The following is a 17911-nucleotide window of genomic DNA, read 5'->3' as shown; positions in this document are numbered from 1 at the left end:
TTATTGTTCTGAACAGTATTTGAATAATAACTTGCTAATAATTTGAGCAGTTGTAACTTCAAAACTCTGTGTGCACTATTACACAGATCACCTTGACATTCAATTTTTAAATTTTCAACTTCATGGTTGCATGAATAATTTTCTCTCTTAGAGTTATGACAACATTCATAAGCTCTTCTCTTTTCATTTTAGTACTTTGGCACTTTGGGAAACGTGATAAGATAGGTATAGTAGGATTAATAGATAAGTACACGTAGCATTTCTCTCCTCTCCTTTCTACTTTTCCTGAAGACATCACATTCTCTTGCAGTTTCTCCTTTATCCCTCTCCACTTGCCTCTATTTTCTTTCAATGAAACATATTTTTACTTCCTCTTGTCTTTGTATTTCCTTCCCTCTATAACATCACGTGAGTTACTTGAAAGCTGCTTGAACCTGGAGATCCTAGATAACTTCTAATCATAGAAATTCTAATTATTTGATACTACCCCTTGTTTGGAATATAGAACTCACCAGAGTTTACTCTGTAAAACAGTCTTGTCAGTCTTGGCAGAAAATATATCACTCCGTAATAGCTTTGCCATGCATCCATAAAGGAAGGTCGTTTTACTTTAAATGTATGTTAACATGCAATAATAAAGGCATTAATTCTAACCATATTGCAGAAAGTATAGTTGACTACTGCTTCTAGCATCTGTAAGATCTGTCTCTTCCTAGTTGGCTGATCTTCATGGTTGTGACTTCTATAATACATTTTATAGAGTAATAAATTAATTATTGTTAATGTTTATTTTTTTGAGAGACAGAGACAGAGCATGAGTGGGGCGGCGGGGGTGCAGAGAGAGAGGGAGACACAGAATCCAAAGCAGGCTCCAGGCTCTGAGCTGTTAGCACAGAGCCTGATGTGGGGCTCAAACTCACAAACTTTGAGATCATCACCTGAGCTGAAGTCAGACACTCAACCTACTGAGCCACCCAGGTGCCCCAATAGAGTAATAATTATCCTTGCCCTATGGTCAGGATTCTAACCTATTCACTGCAACATGTCTAGATATAAAACATATTTACCCTCTATAACCAATGATCCCAATCTAGATGTTAAATATTTGCTTGTTCTTCTGTGCATTAACTGATCCTTTTTCCTAAACCTTCAGGCTCTATCAAATCCTTCCCCTAAAATTCATGTCTTGTGTTGTTACTATCCATTACCCAGGATGACAATATTGAAATGAGTGAGAAAAATGTTCTAGCCATTTTAGTGTCCTAAGTTTTATCTTTTTATCCGTCAAAGAAATTCTTCATTAAAAGTTAAAATACATTTAAAAACTCACTGATGCTATTAATTAATATGTTGTTATAGACTCTAAACAACTGTCCCTTTTATAGGCAACATAATTACAAGTGAATTACAAATGCAGACTTTATGACTCCAATTAAACTCTGGGCCACAATTCATTAAAAACAGATTACACACATTATATTAGATGGAGAGAAAAATAAATATGGCACCTGATTTGAATGATCAAAATAAATGAGGAATTTATTTATTTATTTATTTATTATTTCAAATAATTTATGTTTGTCTAAAATTTTTATCAACATAACCTAGAGTATTTTTTTGTAAATCATCAAAGAAAAATTCTATGCTTACTTTTCACATACCTATAAATCGTACTTTGTCTTATTTCATGGCCTCATTCTACCCCCAAGAACTTCTTTGAAAGTATTTCCCGAAAGTGAGAGACTAAAAGTGATTCCATTTTTTACCTATAAAAATATGATTATTTTATTTTGCAAGAATCAAATCAAGTGACTAAAAATTAATTCTAAGCAAATTGAAATTTCAACATCATTGTAAAACTGCTTAAAGAGAGCAGATCTTAAGAAAATGTCATCAAGGATTGTTAACACCATTTCCACACTTGAGAGACTAATTTACCACTGAAGTGTTTTCTCCAAAATTTTTGAATGCTTAAGGATTGGGTTACTATGAAAAGTAGTTTTTTTTTTAATAGTATGTCTGTAATATTTAATTCTACCTAATCCTCACTCCCATCTGTTGGACCTCACTTCTCCAGTGAAGGATGAAGGGATAAGAATTATGTCAGTTTGAATCTAGCATCTCGACATGGGCAGGCGCACAATGAAACAAAAGGAAGCTTAAACAAAGCAAAACTATCCTTAAGCAAGAAGACTGAGAGAGAAAGACACGAGAAAAGAAACAAAAAGAGTATTTCAAAGAATATTAAAAACCAATTCAAACAAAGTAATTTGAAGTCATTATGTAAAATGAGGTTAACATTTAGCAGGGGTATTCTAAGAATTTGAGGAGAGTTTGATGCTTTTGGGAGAAGATAACATTGCTGACAGTAACACTTAAAAGAGGGACAAAAGGACATTCCCATCAAGAAGCCTATACAACACACATGGGCAACAACAATAACCCTTTGCCTTGGCTCCATACAGAAAAGGAGAAAGGCTAAGACATAAGAAACAATTTGGAGAGAAGAGAAGATACTGAAAATAGTTGAAAATAGGAAAAAAAAAAAAAAAAAAAAAAAAGTTATGCTTCTGAGAAGATTCTTAAACTATGTCCAGATTTATAACACATATGTATAACTTACTCTGGTGGTCGATTTAGAGTCAACCTGAAATATTCTGCATTGGACTACCTAATTTTTCTTATCTAATCCATGTAAGGTTTCACTAAGTCACCAATGGCCCGGGAAAAGCTCTACCTGTGAAATGTTTGTAGTGCCACTCTTGACTAATGGCAGGCATCTTATCAAGGAAAGAGAGGCAACGCCACATACTCTCTGTAATGATTTCTGCTACTTAGTTTGTATCAGGACAGGCTGATAATTCAACATTAAAAAGGGGGCCCTGGAGGTGTTAACAATGTAACAAAAACAAATGGATGCGTTTCATGGACAGCTGGGGCTTTTTGGACTAAGTCATTATCTCTCACAGAAAATCCTGGAAAAAGAAAAGCATATAAAATATAGGTAGAAGAGAACTTCTAGAGGGGAAGGTAATAACTTTGTGACAGGAATTTTATGAAGGTGCTTTGTGTGCACTCTTGGGTTCTAATTCTTTCCATTTTCACCACTGAACACCCAGTTTCTCTGGTGTGTTTATGGAAGGAAAGTAAGTCAGTCTATGCCTTACCGCCTCCACTTCGGCAGGGTCGTACCAGACATTGATGTAAGGGTGTTGTAAGGCGTCATCCACGGATATCCTTTTTGCTGGATCAATCACTAGCATCTTTGACAATAAGTCCCTGGCTTGGCTGGCTGAAACGATGAGTGAGAGAAACAATTAGTAACATTTCGATTTTGGCAGGAAAATTTATGGGAGGGAGAGGAAATGAAGAAAATAAACTAGCACCTCCTTTCCAAACACCAGGCAAATTCACCAAGTGATTAGGGAAATGCAAAATGACACAATGAAATATTTTTTATGCATCAGATTTGAAAAAATTAAAGATGGCATTGTACCTACTAACACCAGGTAATTTGGTTCATGTTGGTGGGAATGTAAATTGATACATATTTTTAGTGCAAATTTGGACCATCCATTAAAATTTTAAATGTGAATACCTTATGATCTAGCAGTTCCACTTTTAGGTATACAGCCTAGAGAAACAATTGTACATGTTCATTAAAAAAGAAAAAGAAAAAAGGTGAAAGATTTATTTGATCTGAAGAGAAACCAGAGTATTACAGCCTAGGGAAACAATTGTACAAGTTCCTTAAAAAGCTACAGAAAGGATGTTCACTGCAGCACTGGTTATGAAAGAAAAATTTTTTTAAACAGTCTAAATTTCCATCTATAGAATAAAAAACTGAGCTACGGTACAAAGGTACCATGGAATTGTAGCTGGCAGTTTAAGAGAATGAGGCAGTTTAAGAGAATGTACCCACGTGGACGTGCTAAGTAACAAAATGAAGTTGCAGAATGATCCATAAATCATGATGCCATTTCCGCAAATCTGCCCCTTCACAATAAAACAACAAATATTTCCCTCTCTCCCTATTAATACATATAAATGCGTAGAAAATGTCTGCAAAAATAATCACAAACTGAAAATAGTAGTTACCTCTGAGGAGGGAAGAATATATACATATATTGCTCACATAATTAAAAACAAATGCAAAAGAAGGAAGTTTTTAAAAAAAGAAGCAGATAAAGTGGATGTAGGTGCTCATTTTAAAAGTTTTTCTGAGATGGAAAACAGCATAAAGCAGTTCTGGTGGGGGCAAGAAGGTCAGGGGTGGCTTTTTTGAGGATGGGAGAGGTGATGAGGGCTCTAACAGGAACAGAAGCTCCAAGAATAGAGGAGAGGACAGATTTTTTTTTTAATTAAAAAAATTATTTTTAATGTTTATTTATTGTTGTGAAAGAGAGACAGTGTGAGTGGGGGAGAGGCAGAGAGAGAAACATAGAATCTGAAGCAGGCTCCAGGCCCTGAGCTGTCAGCACAGAATTGATTATGGGGCTCAAACTCAAGAACTGTGAGATCATGACATGAACCGAAGTCGACTGCTTAATCGACTGAGCCAACCACGCACCCCAAGGAAGGGACAGATTTGAAAGAAAGAATCGGGTAGGCTCTGTAACCAAATTGATGTAGATGATACAGTTTAGTTTATAAAATACTAAATGTTGGGACTCCTGGGTGGTTCAGTCAGTTAAGCATCGACTCTTGATTTTGGCTCAGGTCATGATTTCACCATTCATGAGATCAAGCCACACATTGGGCTCTGCTCCAACAAAATAGAGCCTGCTTAGGATTTTCTTTCTTTCTCCCTGTCTCTCTGCCCCTTGCCTGCTCACATGTACAGAGGTCTCTCACTCGTGTGTGCTCTCTATCTCAAAATAAATAAATAAATAAACATTCTTTAAAAAAAAAAACTAAATATCTATTCTATTGTAGGTACAGTGGGAGGTGCCAGAGATGCATAAATAAATAGATAGATAGATAGATAAATAAAGTGATAATCAGTAAGTTATTTATTTAATACCAACCAATGGTAAAAAGACAGTTTTCAATCTCTAAAAACATATAAAATTTTACAGAAAATACAGTTCCAAGCTGATTTGAAAATTTTATGATGAAAATATTCTTTTTGTTCTATGGACCCCCAATGGCCCAACAGGGCTATATTTATTTATTTTATTGATTCAAAGATCCCTTTGATTTGTAACTGATTTTGTATTGAGACGCACACATCCACCTCCTACAGATTCTCCCATCAAACCCATCCATGTTTCTGCTTTTAGAAAGGGGGAATGGACTCCTCATCAATAGGGGCATGAACTACAGGAATACCAAAGCATCTCACTAAGAAACAATGATCAATACTATTTGTAGGGAACAAAATGAGGAGGAAGAGGCTTCAATTCCTCATTTTTCACTCTTTTATTTGCAAGTAAACATCTCATGTTCTTTTTTAGCAATAGTAAATTCTTCCTTCTGATTATTTTTACAATTCTTTATAATTTATTAATTTTATATGAAAATTATCATTAAATAATTATAAATATATAAACTAGTGTATCTTCAGAAAAAATAATATAATCATAGAGATTGAATTAAAAAGCCAAAACATAGGGGTGCCTGGGTGGCCCAGTTGGTTGAGCGTCCGACTTTGTCTCAGGTCATGATCTCACAGCTTGGGGGTTAGAGCCCTGCGTTGGGCTCTGTGCTGACAGCTCGGAGCCTGGAGCCTGCTTCAAATTCTGTGGCTCCCTCTCTCTCTCTCTCTGCCCCTCCCCTGTTCATGCTCTGTCTTTCTCTCTGTTAAGAATACATAAACATTAAAAAAAAAAAAAAGGCAAAACATAAACTCTAGAAAGTTGGAATTATATTATGAAGCATAACATTTTATTTAATTGTTTTCCTACAAGTGCTGTCATTATCTCAAATAATTTCATCAGGGTTTTTATCATCTCCACATTTTTACACACAAATGTCTTCATATAAAGGGATTACTTTTGCCTGACAGGTCAATTAGCATCATAAACACATAAATTCTTCAAATCTCTATTTGGAGTATTAGCTCTTCTTCATTCTGTGTATAGGCAGGTGCTGATCTTAAAAGCAGCATATTTAGCAAGAATTTAGTCTGTTGTCATTCAGAGACTGTAGAGTCAACTAAAGGAAGAAACCCAACTGTGCAATAAGACTGTCACAAGCACAGGAGCAATGCTGCACACTTAAAACCCAGGAGATGAAAGTCTGGGGATGATAAGATTCTGGAAAATAGTAGCATCACATTTTAGTTTCTCTGTCTCATTCAAGTCTGTATTAGCTATAAACTATGTCTGTAAGTTAAGTCTGTAGTTAATTAATTACCCACCCAACATTTGGGGTTAAAATTTCAAAAGCAGGCATTCTTTTTGTTTTTTGATAAATACAGTTACATTTTAAAAAATAATTATTACATTTTTTTTATGTCTGACAATTGAATATTTACTGTGAGCCAGGCATTGTGCTAAATGCTTGACAAAATATTTAGTCAGTTAATCCTCCCAATGATCCTAAGGTAGATACCTTCATTTGTTAAAGGAGGTATAGATAGATTAGATAACTTGTCCAGGTTCACACAGATATTCAGGGGCAGCATTTGAGCTCAGACAGGAAAAACAAAATTTGTTTCAAAATTGAGGTTCTCTAAAACGTTCTAAATTAAAACAAGAAGTAGAATATTATTTATAATCTATTTTACACATTGGCAAATTTATCCCTTATCTCTAACCCTATGACTAAGGCATCATTATTCAAGTTTTGTGGGTGAAGAAACTAAGATTTGCTATTGAAGTTCATAACTGTAGACATTGTAGTAGAAAGAATTACTTATTAATGAAAGCATTTATATTGAATATAAAATGAATAGGTAAAATCTCATTTGTCACTCTAAAATGGAAAAAATGGTGGTTAAATATTCCATAAAATATAAATAAAAGAATGCAAACACCTGCATCTCCAAGATTTTATAACTAAAAACTTGTGTTGAAAGTGTTCTCCAGGTAATAAAAAGAATTAGAACAATGATTTCACTGTATATCACTTTGGTCTTTTAGAGTTACACTGCAAAAGAATTTTAAGATTTTAAATAAGCCTCATGACATAATTAACCCATACCACTGTCACATCCTTTATAACTATCTTTCCCTCTGAATATCTACACAATTCTAAAATCCTTGGCCACATGCCCTTAGTAATATTTTTTTTTCTTTTAATTTTTTTTTTAAAAAGATCTTTTAAAAATACTCTTTAAATTTATGGGGCACCTGGCTCAGTTGGTTAAGCAACAGACTCTTCATTTCTGCTTAGGTCATGATCTCACCATTCATGAGTACCAGCCCTATGTCAGTCTCCATGCTGACCACACAGAGCCTGCTTGAGACTCTGTCTCTCTCTCTCTCTCTCTCTCTCTCTCTCTGCCCCTCCCCCACTTGTTTTCTCTCACGCGCAGGCACGCACTCTCTCAAAATAAACAAGCTTAAATAAATATTCCTTAAATTGAGGTAGTTAAAGAGAGGTGTATCATTTGCTTCTTTAGACCATCACCCACACGGTGGTTCTGAAATTGTCCCTGGTGGGCATACCTTTGAGTTTATTGTGCTCGGAGTCCGCTGGGAAGAGGGAATCTGGAAAGAGCTTGGGGAAGGTGAGTCCTGCATACTTGGGCCGATTCTCCACATAGTTTCTTACTGTGGGTTGCAATTTCTTCATGAATTCTGGGCATGGCGTTCCTAGTTGCTCAATCACCTTGTTCCACTGGTCAATATCTGAGAATTGAACAGTTAAGGGCAAAAAGAAGCAGACCTACTAGGTCTTGCCTTTCACTAGTTGGGAGACTAACTGCTTCTCAAACTCCTGAGTAATCATCAACATAACTGGAGTTTTAATAAGCAAAAAAGGACAAAAATCTCAAACCAGAATTGTCAGACAATGAACCCTCTTGGAATTTTAAATTCACTTGTGGCATATATACACTTTTGGGGAATTAGCACTACTTAACAAAATAGGATATCATGAAACAGTCTTTGAGTTGTAAAGATTAAAAGGTATTTAAAAAACAGAAGAATTTCTTATATTGAGATAAACTTCTATATAACCACGTGATTTAAATGAGAAAAACGCAACAAAAATATTTTTGGCGTGAAAATACCTCAATAACTTATTTCCTAAAAATGAGAAATACATAAATACTTTATAAGATGCATTTACATTGTTTTAAAATCCTTTTAAGACTTTTTTCCTCTTTTCTCTAGAAAAGAGGAAATTTCATCATCTGTTAATGTTACTAATGCATTAAATATGGGATCAGTATAATTTTTTATCATAAAAGAACTCATTATTCTTCAACAAAGAGTTAAAAAAATTCTACTTATCAAAGTAGTTGCAGTTTCATACCTATTTTTGTTACTTCTGATAGTAGTGCCCTGCATTCCTGAATATTGCTTTCAGTGAGATATGAGCATAAATATAGGATGTTCAACTTAACAGATTTCCATCCAAGTATAAGTGTTTCAAAAGTACATTAAGCATGGGGAATTTTACAGGAAAATATTTTCCCTCTATGAAAACTAATATTCCCCAAATTAAGGATCTTTGACAGACACACTCACTGACTGAGATTTTCTTTTTCATCTGTCATTAATATTTGATATATCAGAGCCTTAAGACATGTCAGAGCTTTGATATGTCAGAGCCTTAACCACCCATGAAAACTCTGAAGAACCAACTGGAAGAAGTTGATTTCAAACAAATGTCCTTGCCATGTGTCAATCAATGATAGAAGCCTTAGAAATTATTCTTAAATACAATAACACAGGAAGTGCTCTCTCTTACATTGTTTATTTTTCTACAACTCTGTCCTTTAGTGTTAATTAATTATTTTCTGCAAATGTAATTTGTGACAAGTCAGGGATCTAACTATAGTATTACTCTGTTGAGATTTGTAAAAACTTTGCCCCTCACTCTTCAGGAGAGTTAGACTGAAAAAGATCAGCACTCCTAACAAAAGACAAAATTAACTACATTAAACAAAAATAAATACATAATGCAAAATAGATAAAAGATTAAACAAAGATAATAACAAGCTAATTTGCTAATCCCCTTCTATCTCTCATATAATCTTAAGGAATAAAATTTAAATTATTACATATCCTCTCAATTACTGAAATAAAATAAATGATTACGTAGTATTAAAAAAATGAAATGTGGTTGGGAAAAACCGAAGAATATTCCTTTATAAAACAGTAGGAGCAATTAAATAAGAACATGTTTCAATAAAAGTTCATCTCAATTACTATGTGCATGAGAATATAGTAGTAAGTCAGACACATTAGAAATAAAGGAACTAAAAGATTACAAAAGGTTAGAGTAAAAAGTTACTCTTAGACAAAAACTTATGTTAGTACTATGGACATCGGTAAGCTATAACTACTTAGACATATTTAAATAGAAAACGCCAATAATTAAAATTAAATAAATCTCCACGTTTACACTGTAAGTTATTAAAAGACGTCTACTCTTTAATACAGTTAGGTTATCATGGGCCTACAAAGCCATCATTTAATCATTGGTCACACCTCCTTAGAATTCTGAAGACTTGATGTGAAATAAAAATAAGGGCAAAGAAGCAGTCAGATTTTCCATAAATGACTCATTTAACAAAGTTGGAAAAATACTCCCAACACATTATTATATTGTAGTTACATTTAGCTAGAGTAAATAATAATTAATTGCTTGTAAAGTAGCATTCCCAATAAAATTCCATGGTATTTTTACAATATATGTTAAGGATAGTCAAATATTCTGGAAGCTATTAAATAAGAACTGTCAAAATATTTCTTTTTACAAATCATAATTAAAGTCTATGGAAGCATTCAGTGTGCTTCGTACCTTAGATTGCTTTCTAGATGAAACACTTGCTATGGTCTTAGATGTAATGGTTTACAAAAAGAAGGGAAACAAGAATATTATTGACAATGTGCTGTTGAACATTCTAACTGCAAATGTGTGGTATAGTCATCTTTAAAAGTGTGTGCCTTTATTTTAACCATTCCATTTCAAGTTCGTTCTTCTTATAAACACTAATAGTTATATTTAAGTAGTAAGTTCTTGCTTTCCCTATGTTCACAGGATCACAAGATGAACAACTGTGTCCAACTACTCTGAGTTAACCACCTGATTTTTCTTTATAATCATAATCAGCTAAATAAAAGCCAAGATTAGAAGTCATATCTCCTGGCTCCAAGTCCAGTACTTGTTCCAAGAATTCAAGTAAGAAAAGGAGCAAGTTTGGAATTGATGTGGTAGAAATTGCTTTAATTTCACCATAAAATTGATAGTATGCTTGTCACAGGCTCAAAAAAATCTGAGAAGGTATCCCTAGTCTATCAGGTCAACATATTCACACATAAAATAATTAATTTTATTAATATTTTAAATAGAAAACAAGGTGACAAATTTTAAAGGAATTTTAAAATTATCAGATTTCCACAATGATCATATTTCTAAAAGTACATCAAATAGTAACTAGATTTTTATGATTATGTGTTAAAAACATCATAAATATTTTTTAAAGAAGGCCAAAATTATTTTTGTGAAAGGATTTATTTATTTTACAACACTCAAAAGTCATCATTTTTACACTGAGTTAGGATCTGAATATTTATAGATTCCTGCCTGTGCAGTTATCAAAAAAGCAATAAATACACATATTTTATATTTTTGATCTACTATTTTAGAAATTATCATGCTTAACATAATTATCAAAGTCATTTAATACAAATGAAAAAAATGTCATCTATGAGGAACTATTTGACAATTTCCTTATCTAATTCTAAATTCACTATATGAAAAATAGTCATATTACCAAAAGTTTGATTTTATAGAGTACAATAACAAGATAATGTGCAAATAGTGACTATTACTAATGCCTTCGACAATAATACTATAAGGGATGAATAAAACAAAGTAAGTACGGATTGTAAAGATAAGTATCTGAAATCCCAAAATTGAAAATTATTCCAGTAAATTTTATCAATTAGCTAAGAATTTACATCTCAGGTCTCCTTTTCCTTTAACTTCCTTGGTTTGGGAAGCTTCTAAAACATTATCACAAACTGCCTTGAACGTAATGTACAAAAAAATGCCTTATCCTTCTCTGGGTATTTTGGATCATAATTGTGAACATAATTTATTCTATGCACATTTTAGCTTTCAGAAGCTACTAAGTGGAATCATAAAGAGTTGTTTAATGACCTCATTTCTACTATGCCTTTTAAACAGCTGTATCTTCTTTTTATGTTTTTTCCCATCTTTGGTTACCTTCTGGTATTATGAATATGGTTTCCGGAGTTGACGCCTCCATGAATTTAGACTTGCTGTCTATTCTGCCTCATAGTCAATATTTTGTGGAAAAAAAAAATTTCTAACATCTCTTTGAAATTTGAAGGATATTAGTGTTTGTCTCCAAATTCGTAACTGTATTTTTAAAGATAATTTTGCCCAAGAGACCAGTCTGTTTAGAAAAGCTCCAGGAGAAGCTATTCTGTCTTGCAAGCCAACCAGCTTGCAAGCTTTGGCACTGTGTTGACAATTGTGTGGCTTTATATTACCCCTATAGGAAAGAATACTGCAATCAATCAGTAATGTCTGCAATGAATGTGCAATAAGGAAGTGGAGACATACATGCCATTTGTTAGGTGTCATGATATAAAACTGTGGCTCCCAACTTTGAATTTTTATAATATAGGGAACTTATAGATCCCTTCCCTTTCCATGTTGATCTACAAGATTCTGAGTCCACAGGTCTAGCATGCTATTTAAAAATATCAATAGTAATTGCAATCCAGATGGCCCCTGGACTATATTTTGAGAAATACTAGTGTAGCATGTACTAAAAGTCTCTTACAAATTACTAAGTCCAGACTTAAGAATACAGTACTAACATATTTCACTTTAATGCACAAATTAGAATAAGGTCAATTTCACCAAAAGATGAATCCAGACCTATTTGCTATGGAAAATGTAGGGGTTATTCACCTGGAAATACTTCAGTGAAAGAAAAATGCTGACATTTATCCCTCTTCCTCATGTCACTGTCTTGAAAAGACAATAGGAAATTACAGCAAGTGGTATACACAGTCTCCCAGCAGAGGGAGAGAGGTTCTGCCCATCATCATCTGAGGAAGGATGAAAATTATATGTTGCTATCACCCATGGGGTGCTGCTCATAAAAAGTACAAAAGCTATTCAATATAAGATTCAAAATATAGGCTGTTTAATTCAATAATTACTCTATTTCTCTATGATAAAATTTGCCCTCGAAAGAACTCTTACTACTTAGGACAATTTTAAAGACGAGAATAGAAATATATATAAACACATATGACGTAGTTCTGGATCCAGATTTTCATGGTTATGTCTTGAGCTGTTTTATTACTTAAAATTCTTTTCACGCTTTTTTTATTTGAAAATGTTCTTTTTCTCTCAAAAGTCCCCCTCCAACTCTAGTAACACGAAATATGAATAAGTGACTTAATGCACAATAGTAACTAACATTTGTTTTCATTATAAATGGGCACAGGAAGAAGAAATATTATGAGCCAAAATGCATTAAAAACCTCAAAGCTAACCATTTGAGTAAAGGCTATTTGTTCCCCGGCAGCAGGCCGTGAATGGAATACCATAGGACACAGAACATCCAAAGGCTGATATCTGAAGCATGATGTATATGGATTTCAGCATAGTCCATTTTGTCTTATAAGTGTATTTATTACTGGAATCTGTATTTCCCTCACAAAGCAAAAAATGAAGAGACATTTCACATATAAAGAAATCCAATCTATATTAATATCTTGTCACAACAGTTGAATATTTATTAAGCTATTGAAGGTTTATCTTTGGGGACTCTCATTTGCACAAATCCCTTATAAGACTCTGTACCTAATTTGATATTTGTAATATAAATAAATTATTGTTTTTACAAAACACCTTCCTCAAGCTACGATATCCTGGCCTCATAAAGGCTGGATCTGACACTATCTACAGTTTGAAACTGGTAAGAGATCTTGGAGATAATTTGGCTTCTATACTTGATAGCTGAAAAATAGAGCTGAAAAAAGAACTTTTAAAAATGGTAAATATAATGGCTTTAAATTTTTTTAATGTTTATTGTTGAGAGAAAGACAGAGAGTGAGCATGAGTAGGGGACAGGCAGAGAGAGAGGGAAACACAGAATCCAAAGCAGGCTCCAGGCTCTGAGCTGTCAGCACAGAGCCTGATGTGGGGCTTGAACTCACGAATTGTGATCATGATCTGAGTGAGCTGAAGTTGGACCCTTAACTGACAGAGCTACCCCGGTGTCTTCAGACAAAGGTGGCAATAAAACAACTCCTAACACTAAGCAGAAATATAAAATTCTTTTAAGGAGAGTTTTGGAAAACTGTAGTCTCTTATTTGAGACCCTTTGATTAAATCCATTTCTGGGTATAACACTACATATAACAAAAGGGAGATTAAGAAGGGACAATCAGGTTTATATGAGATCAAGAAAACAATGCCATTTAAGGCACACTTGACAAAACATTTTATGTTTAAAGTTAAAAAACAAAAGGAGACTATCTCTGCCCCCATCCTAGTACTTTGACCCTCTTATTCTTATTTATAATCCCTTCAATACAGTGCCTTTTATCAGAAATCTCATGACAACAAGGATTTCAGTCAGTTTGTTTACTGATATATCTCTGGAAACAAAAAGTGCCCAGCACATATTTAGCAATATTTGTTGAATAAGTGAATGTCTACTTTAAGTTCAACCAGAGTTTTATAATGGAGATAATGTAAAGAATAGGACACTGAAAATATTTTAAAAAATGAAAACAGAAATTCCAAGAAAAGAAAAGAAAAAAATAAAGGAAAGAAAATAAATTTATACTTAATTACATGGTAGAGAAACAGCAAATAACCAAAGACAAAGGAAAAAATCCTAAATGAAGGCAGAGAGAAAGGACAGACTATATTCAAATATGACTATCAAATGGACAGCTAATTATTCACCAGCAATATTGGAAACAAAAAGCCAGGAGAAGAGTATCTTTAAAATGCCAAAAGAAAACAACTTACTAATCTGTAATTCTGTATCCAAAAAAACTATCTTTTAAGTAAGGGAAACTCAAAAAAAAAAAAAAAAGTTTCATCATCAAAGACTTTTACTAAAGGACTTTCAAAGGGTGTTCTTTAGGAGTGAGAAAATGATCTCAAAATATATCACATCAATAAGAGAAAGAATAAAAACTATATGATCATATCAATAGGCACAGAAAAGCATTTGACAAAGTACAATATCCATTCATGACAAAAACCCTCAACAAAACAGATTTAGAGGGAACACACCTCAACATAATAAAGGCCATATAAGAAAGACTCACAGCTAATATATCCTCAATGGGGAAAAAGTGAGAGCTTTTCCCCTAAGGTCAGAAACAAGACAAGAATGTCCACTCTCATCACCTTTATTCAACATAGTACTGGAAGTCCTAGCTGCAGCAATCAAACAAAAAGAAATAAAAGGCATCCAGATTAGTAAAGAAGAAGTAAAACTTTCACTATTTGCAGATAACAGGACACTATAAATAGAAAACCTGAAAGACTCCACCAAAAAAACTACTAGAACTGACAAATGGATTCAGTAGTAAAGTCACAGGATACAAAATCAATGTACAGATCTGTACAGTGAGCATAAATCACTAAAAATGAGCAGCAGAAAGAGAAATTAAGAAAATAATCCCATTTACAACTGCACCAAAAATAATAAACTACCTAGGAACAAACCTGACTAAAGAGGTGAAAGACCTATACTCTGAAAACTATAAAACACTAATGAAAGAAAATGAAGATAATGCAAAGAAATAAAAAGATAGTTCATGCTCATGGACTGGAAGAACAAATATTGTTAAAATGTTTATACTACCTAAAGCAATCTACAGATTTAATATAATTCCTATCAAAATACCAAGAGTATTTTTCACAGAACTGGAATAATCCTAAAATCTGTACGGAGCCACAAAAGACCCCAAATAGCCAAAGCGATCTTGAAAAAGAAAAAAACAAAACTGAAGGTATCATAATTCCAGACTTCAAGTTATACTACAAAACTGTAGTAATCAAAGCAGTATGGTACCAGCACAAAAATAGACACGTAGATCAACAGAACATAATAGAAAACTAGAAATAGGGCATCTAGGTGGCTCAGTTCATTGGGCATCTGACTCTTGATTTCCAGGTCACGATTCTCATGGTTGTGAGTTTGAGCCCTGCATGGGGCTCTGCACTGACAGCACAAGGTTGGCTTGGGATTCTCTCTCCCTTCTCTCTCTCTCTCTGCCCCTTCCCTGCTCTCCTGTTCTCTCTCTTTCAAAAATAAATACATAAATATTAAAAAAGTAAAATCCAGAAATAAATCCACAATTATATGGTCAATTTGAAAAAAGAGGAAAGAATATGCAATGAGGAAAAGACAGTTTCTTCAACAAATGGTATTGGGAAAACTGGACAGCCCCATGCCAAAGAGTGAAACTAGATCACTTTCTTACACCATACACAAAAATAAATTCAAGATGGACTGAAGAGCTAAATGTGGGACCTGAAATCATAAAAATCCTAGAGGAGAGCACAGGCAGTAATGTCTCTGATATCAACCATAGCAACATTTTTCTAGATATGTCTCCCAAATCAAGGGAAATAAAAGCAAAAATAAATTATTAAAACTACATCAAAATGAAAGTCTTCTGCACAGCAAAGGAAACAATCAACAAAACTAAAAGGCAACTACTGAATGGAAGAAGATATTTGCAAATGACACATCTGATGAAGGGTTTGTACCCCAAATACATAAAGAACTGATATAATTCAACACTCAAAAACAAATAATCCAACTTAAAAACAGGAAGAAGAAATGAACAGACATTTTTCCAAAGAAGAAACATAGATGACCAACAGACACATGAAAAGATGCTCAACATCACTAATCATCAGGGAAATGCAAATCATAACTACAATGAGATATCACCTCATACCTGTCAGAATGGCTAAAATCAACAACACAAGAAACAAGTGTTGGTGAGGATGTACAGAAATGGGAATTCTCATGCACTGTTGGTGAGAATGCAAAATGGTACAGCCTCTGTGAAAAACAGTAATGAGATTCCTCAAAAAGTTAAAAATAGAACTACTCTATGATCCAGTAATTGCACTACTAGGTATATACCAAAAAAATAAAAATAATAATTCAAACAGATACATGCACCCCTATGTTTATTACAGCATGATTTACAATGGCCAAATTATGGTAGCAGCCCAAATATTAATTCATAGATGAATGGATAAGTAAGTGGTGTATACAATGTAATATTATTCAGCTATTAAAAAGAATGAAATCTTGCCATTTGCAATGACATGGATAGAGCTAGAGAGGATAATGTTAAGCAAAATAAGTCAGTCAGAGAGTCAAATATGATTTCATTCATATGTGGAATTTAGAAAAACAAATGAGCAAAGGGAAAAAAGAGAAGGAGACAAACCAAGAAAAGAATCCTTAACTATAGAGAACACACTCATGGTTATCAGAGGGGAGGTGGGTGAGGGGATGGGTGAAATAGGTGATGGGGATTAAAGAGTACACAAATCATGAAGAGCACTGAGTAATGTATAGAATTTTTGAATCACTATATTATACACTGAAACTAATAGAACACTGTTGATTCTACTGGAATTAAAATTTAAAAACTCAATAAAGGTTAAAAAAAAAAAAAAGAAAGAAATTAGAAAAACAGATTGTCCGGGGCGCCTGGGTGGCTCAGTCGGTTAAGCGGCCGACTTTGGCTCAGGTCATGATCTCACAGTCCGTGAGTTTGAACCCCGCGTCGGGCTCTGTGCTGACAGCTCGGAGCCTGGAGCCTGTTTCAGATTCTGTGCCTCCTTCTCTCTCTGACCCTCCCCTCTTCATGCTCTGTCTCTGTCTCAAAAATAAATATTAAAAAAAATTAAAACAAACAAACAAACAAAAACAGATTGTCCTTGTGTATTTAAAATTGATTCTTTTTCCCTCCCCACTATAGGAAAAATGAGGTGATCTTTCTCTCATATTTTCTGTAGGAACCTGATCAAGTTCCTGGAGGTAAATCTAACAATGTTGTGGTTCCATGCGACTGACTCTCCCTGGAGTTTTTAAATCTGAGAGTTGTCCACGCTGAGTTTCTAGAAGTTTGTCAGTTATAGTTCAGATTTTTCTACCCTTGACATGAAACCCTATATTAGCCCGTTTCTCTAACGGTTGGGAGCAGTAGTTTTCTCTATGTATTCCCCTCCCTTACAGATCAAAGAGTGTGGATGATTTTCAATCTATTTAGCCTTTTTACATCTTGTTAGGATGAAGTGACTACTTCCAAGCTTCTTAAATGTGGAACTGGAAACCAGAGGTGTATTTTATTTGATTTAATATTACTGTAACAGGCATTATATTCATATTTTTATTTTCATGTAAATTGTTGTCGATGTGGAAGAACAAAGCTGATTTTTAATATTGAAAGAAGGAAAATAATCTTAAAATAAAGGGCCAAATTGCAAGAAGTAGTGGTAAGCCAAGAAAATTATAGAATTCTTTCATATCAAGGTGAATCTAAACAAATTCTGTGTGCAATAATATTATAATATTGTCAATGTATGAGGCTAAAGAAAAAGAAGTAAACACTGGATATATTTAAGTTGGTACAGTAATGATCTAAATTAGTTTGTGCTAAGATCCTTGAGTGTTCAGGAGAAAGAAAAAAAATCATCTAAATTAAAATAGCCAATTCTCGGGGCGCCTGGGTGGCTCAGTCGGTTAAGC

At 33.8% G+C, this 17911-nt stretch overlaps 1 protein-coding gene across 7 annotated transcripts in view; it reads right to left on the bottom strand.

Annotated features, from left to right (window-relative positions):
- The window catches only part of MAPK10 (mitogen-activated protein kinase 10), a 316114-nt gene that overhangs the window by 49114 nt on the left and 249089 nt on the right, over positions 1–17911 (bottom strand). For all 7 annotated transcript variants that reach the window (XM_025922450.2, XM_025922449.2, XM_086704660.1 and 4 more), the window contains 2 exons: positions 7614–7796; positions 3168–3292 (listed from right to left, as the gene is read on the bottom strand). In XM_025922450.2, the coding sequence (XP_025778235.1) occupies positions 3168–3292; positions 7614–7796 (308 nt within the window). The remainder of the gene's footprint in view (positions 1–3167; positions 3293–7613; positions 7797–17911) is intronic.

This window comes from Puma concolor, chromosome B1 (assembly GCF_028749965.1).
Source record: "Puma concolor isolate L17-30 chromosome B1, mPumCon1.1.hap2, whole genome shotgun sequence".
Classification (NCBI taxonomy): domain Eukaryota; kingdom Metazoa; phylum Chordata; class Mammalia; order Carnivora; family Felidae; genus Puma; species Puma concolor.
Note: the sequence above shows the minus strand (reverse complement) of the source record. Positions and strands in the feature narration are given on the sequence as shown.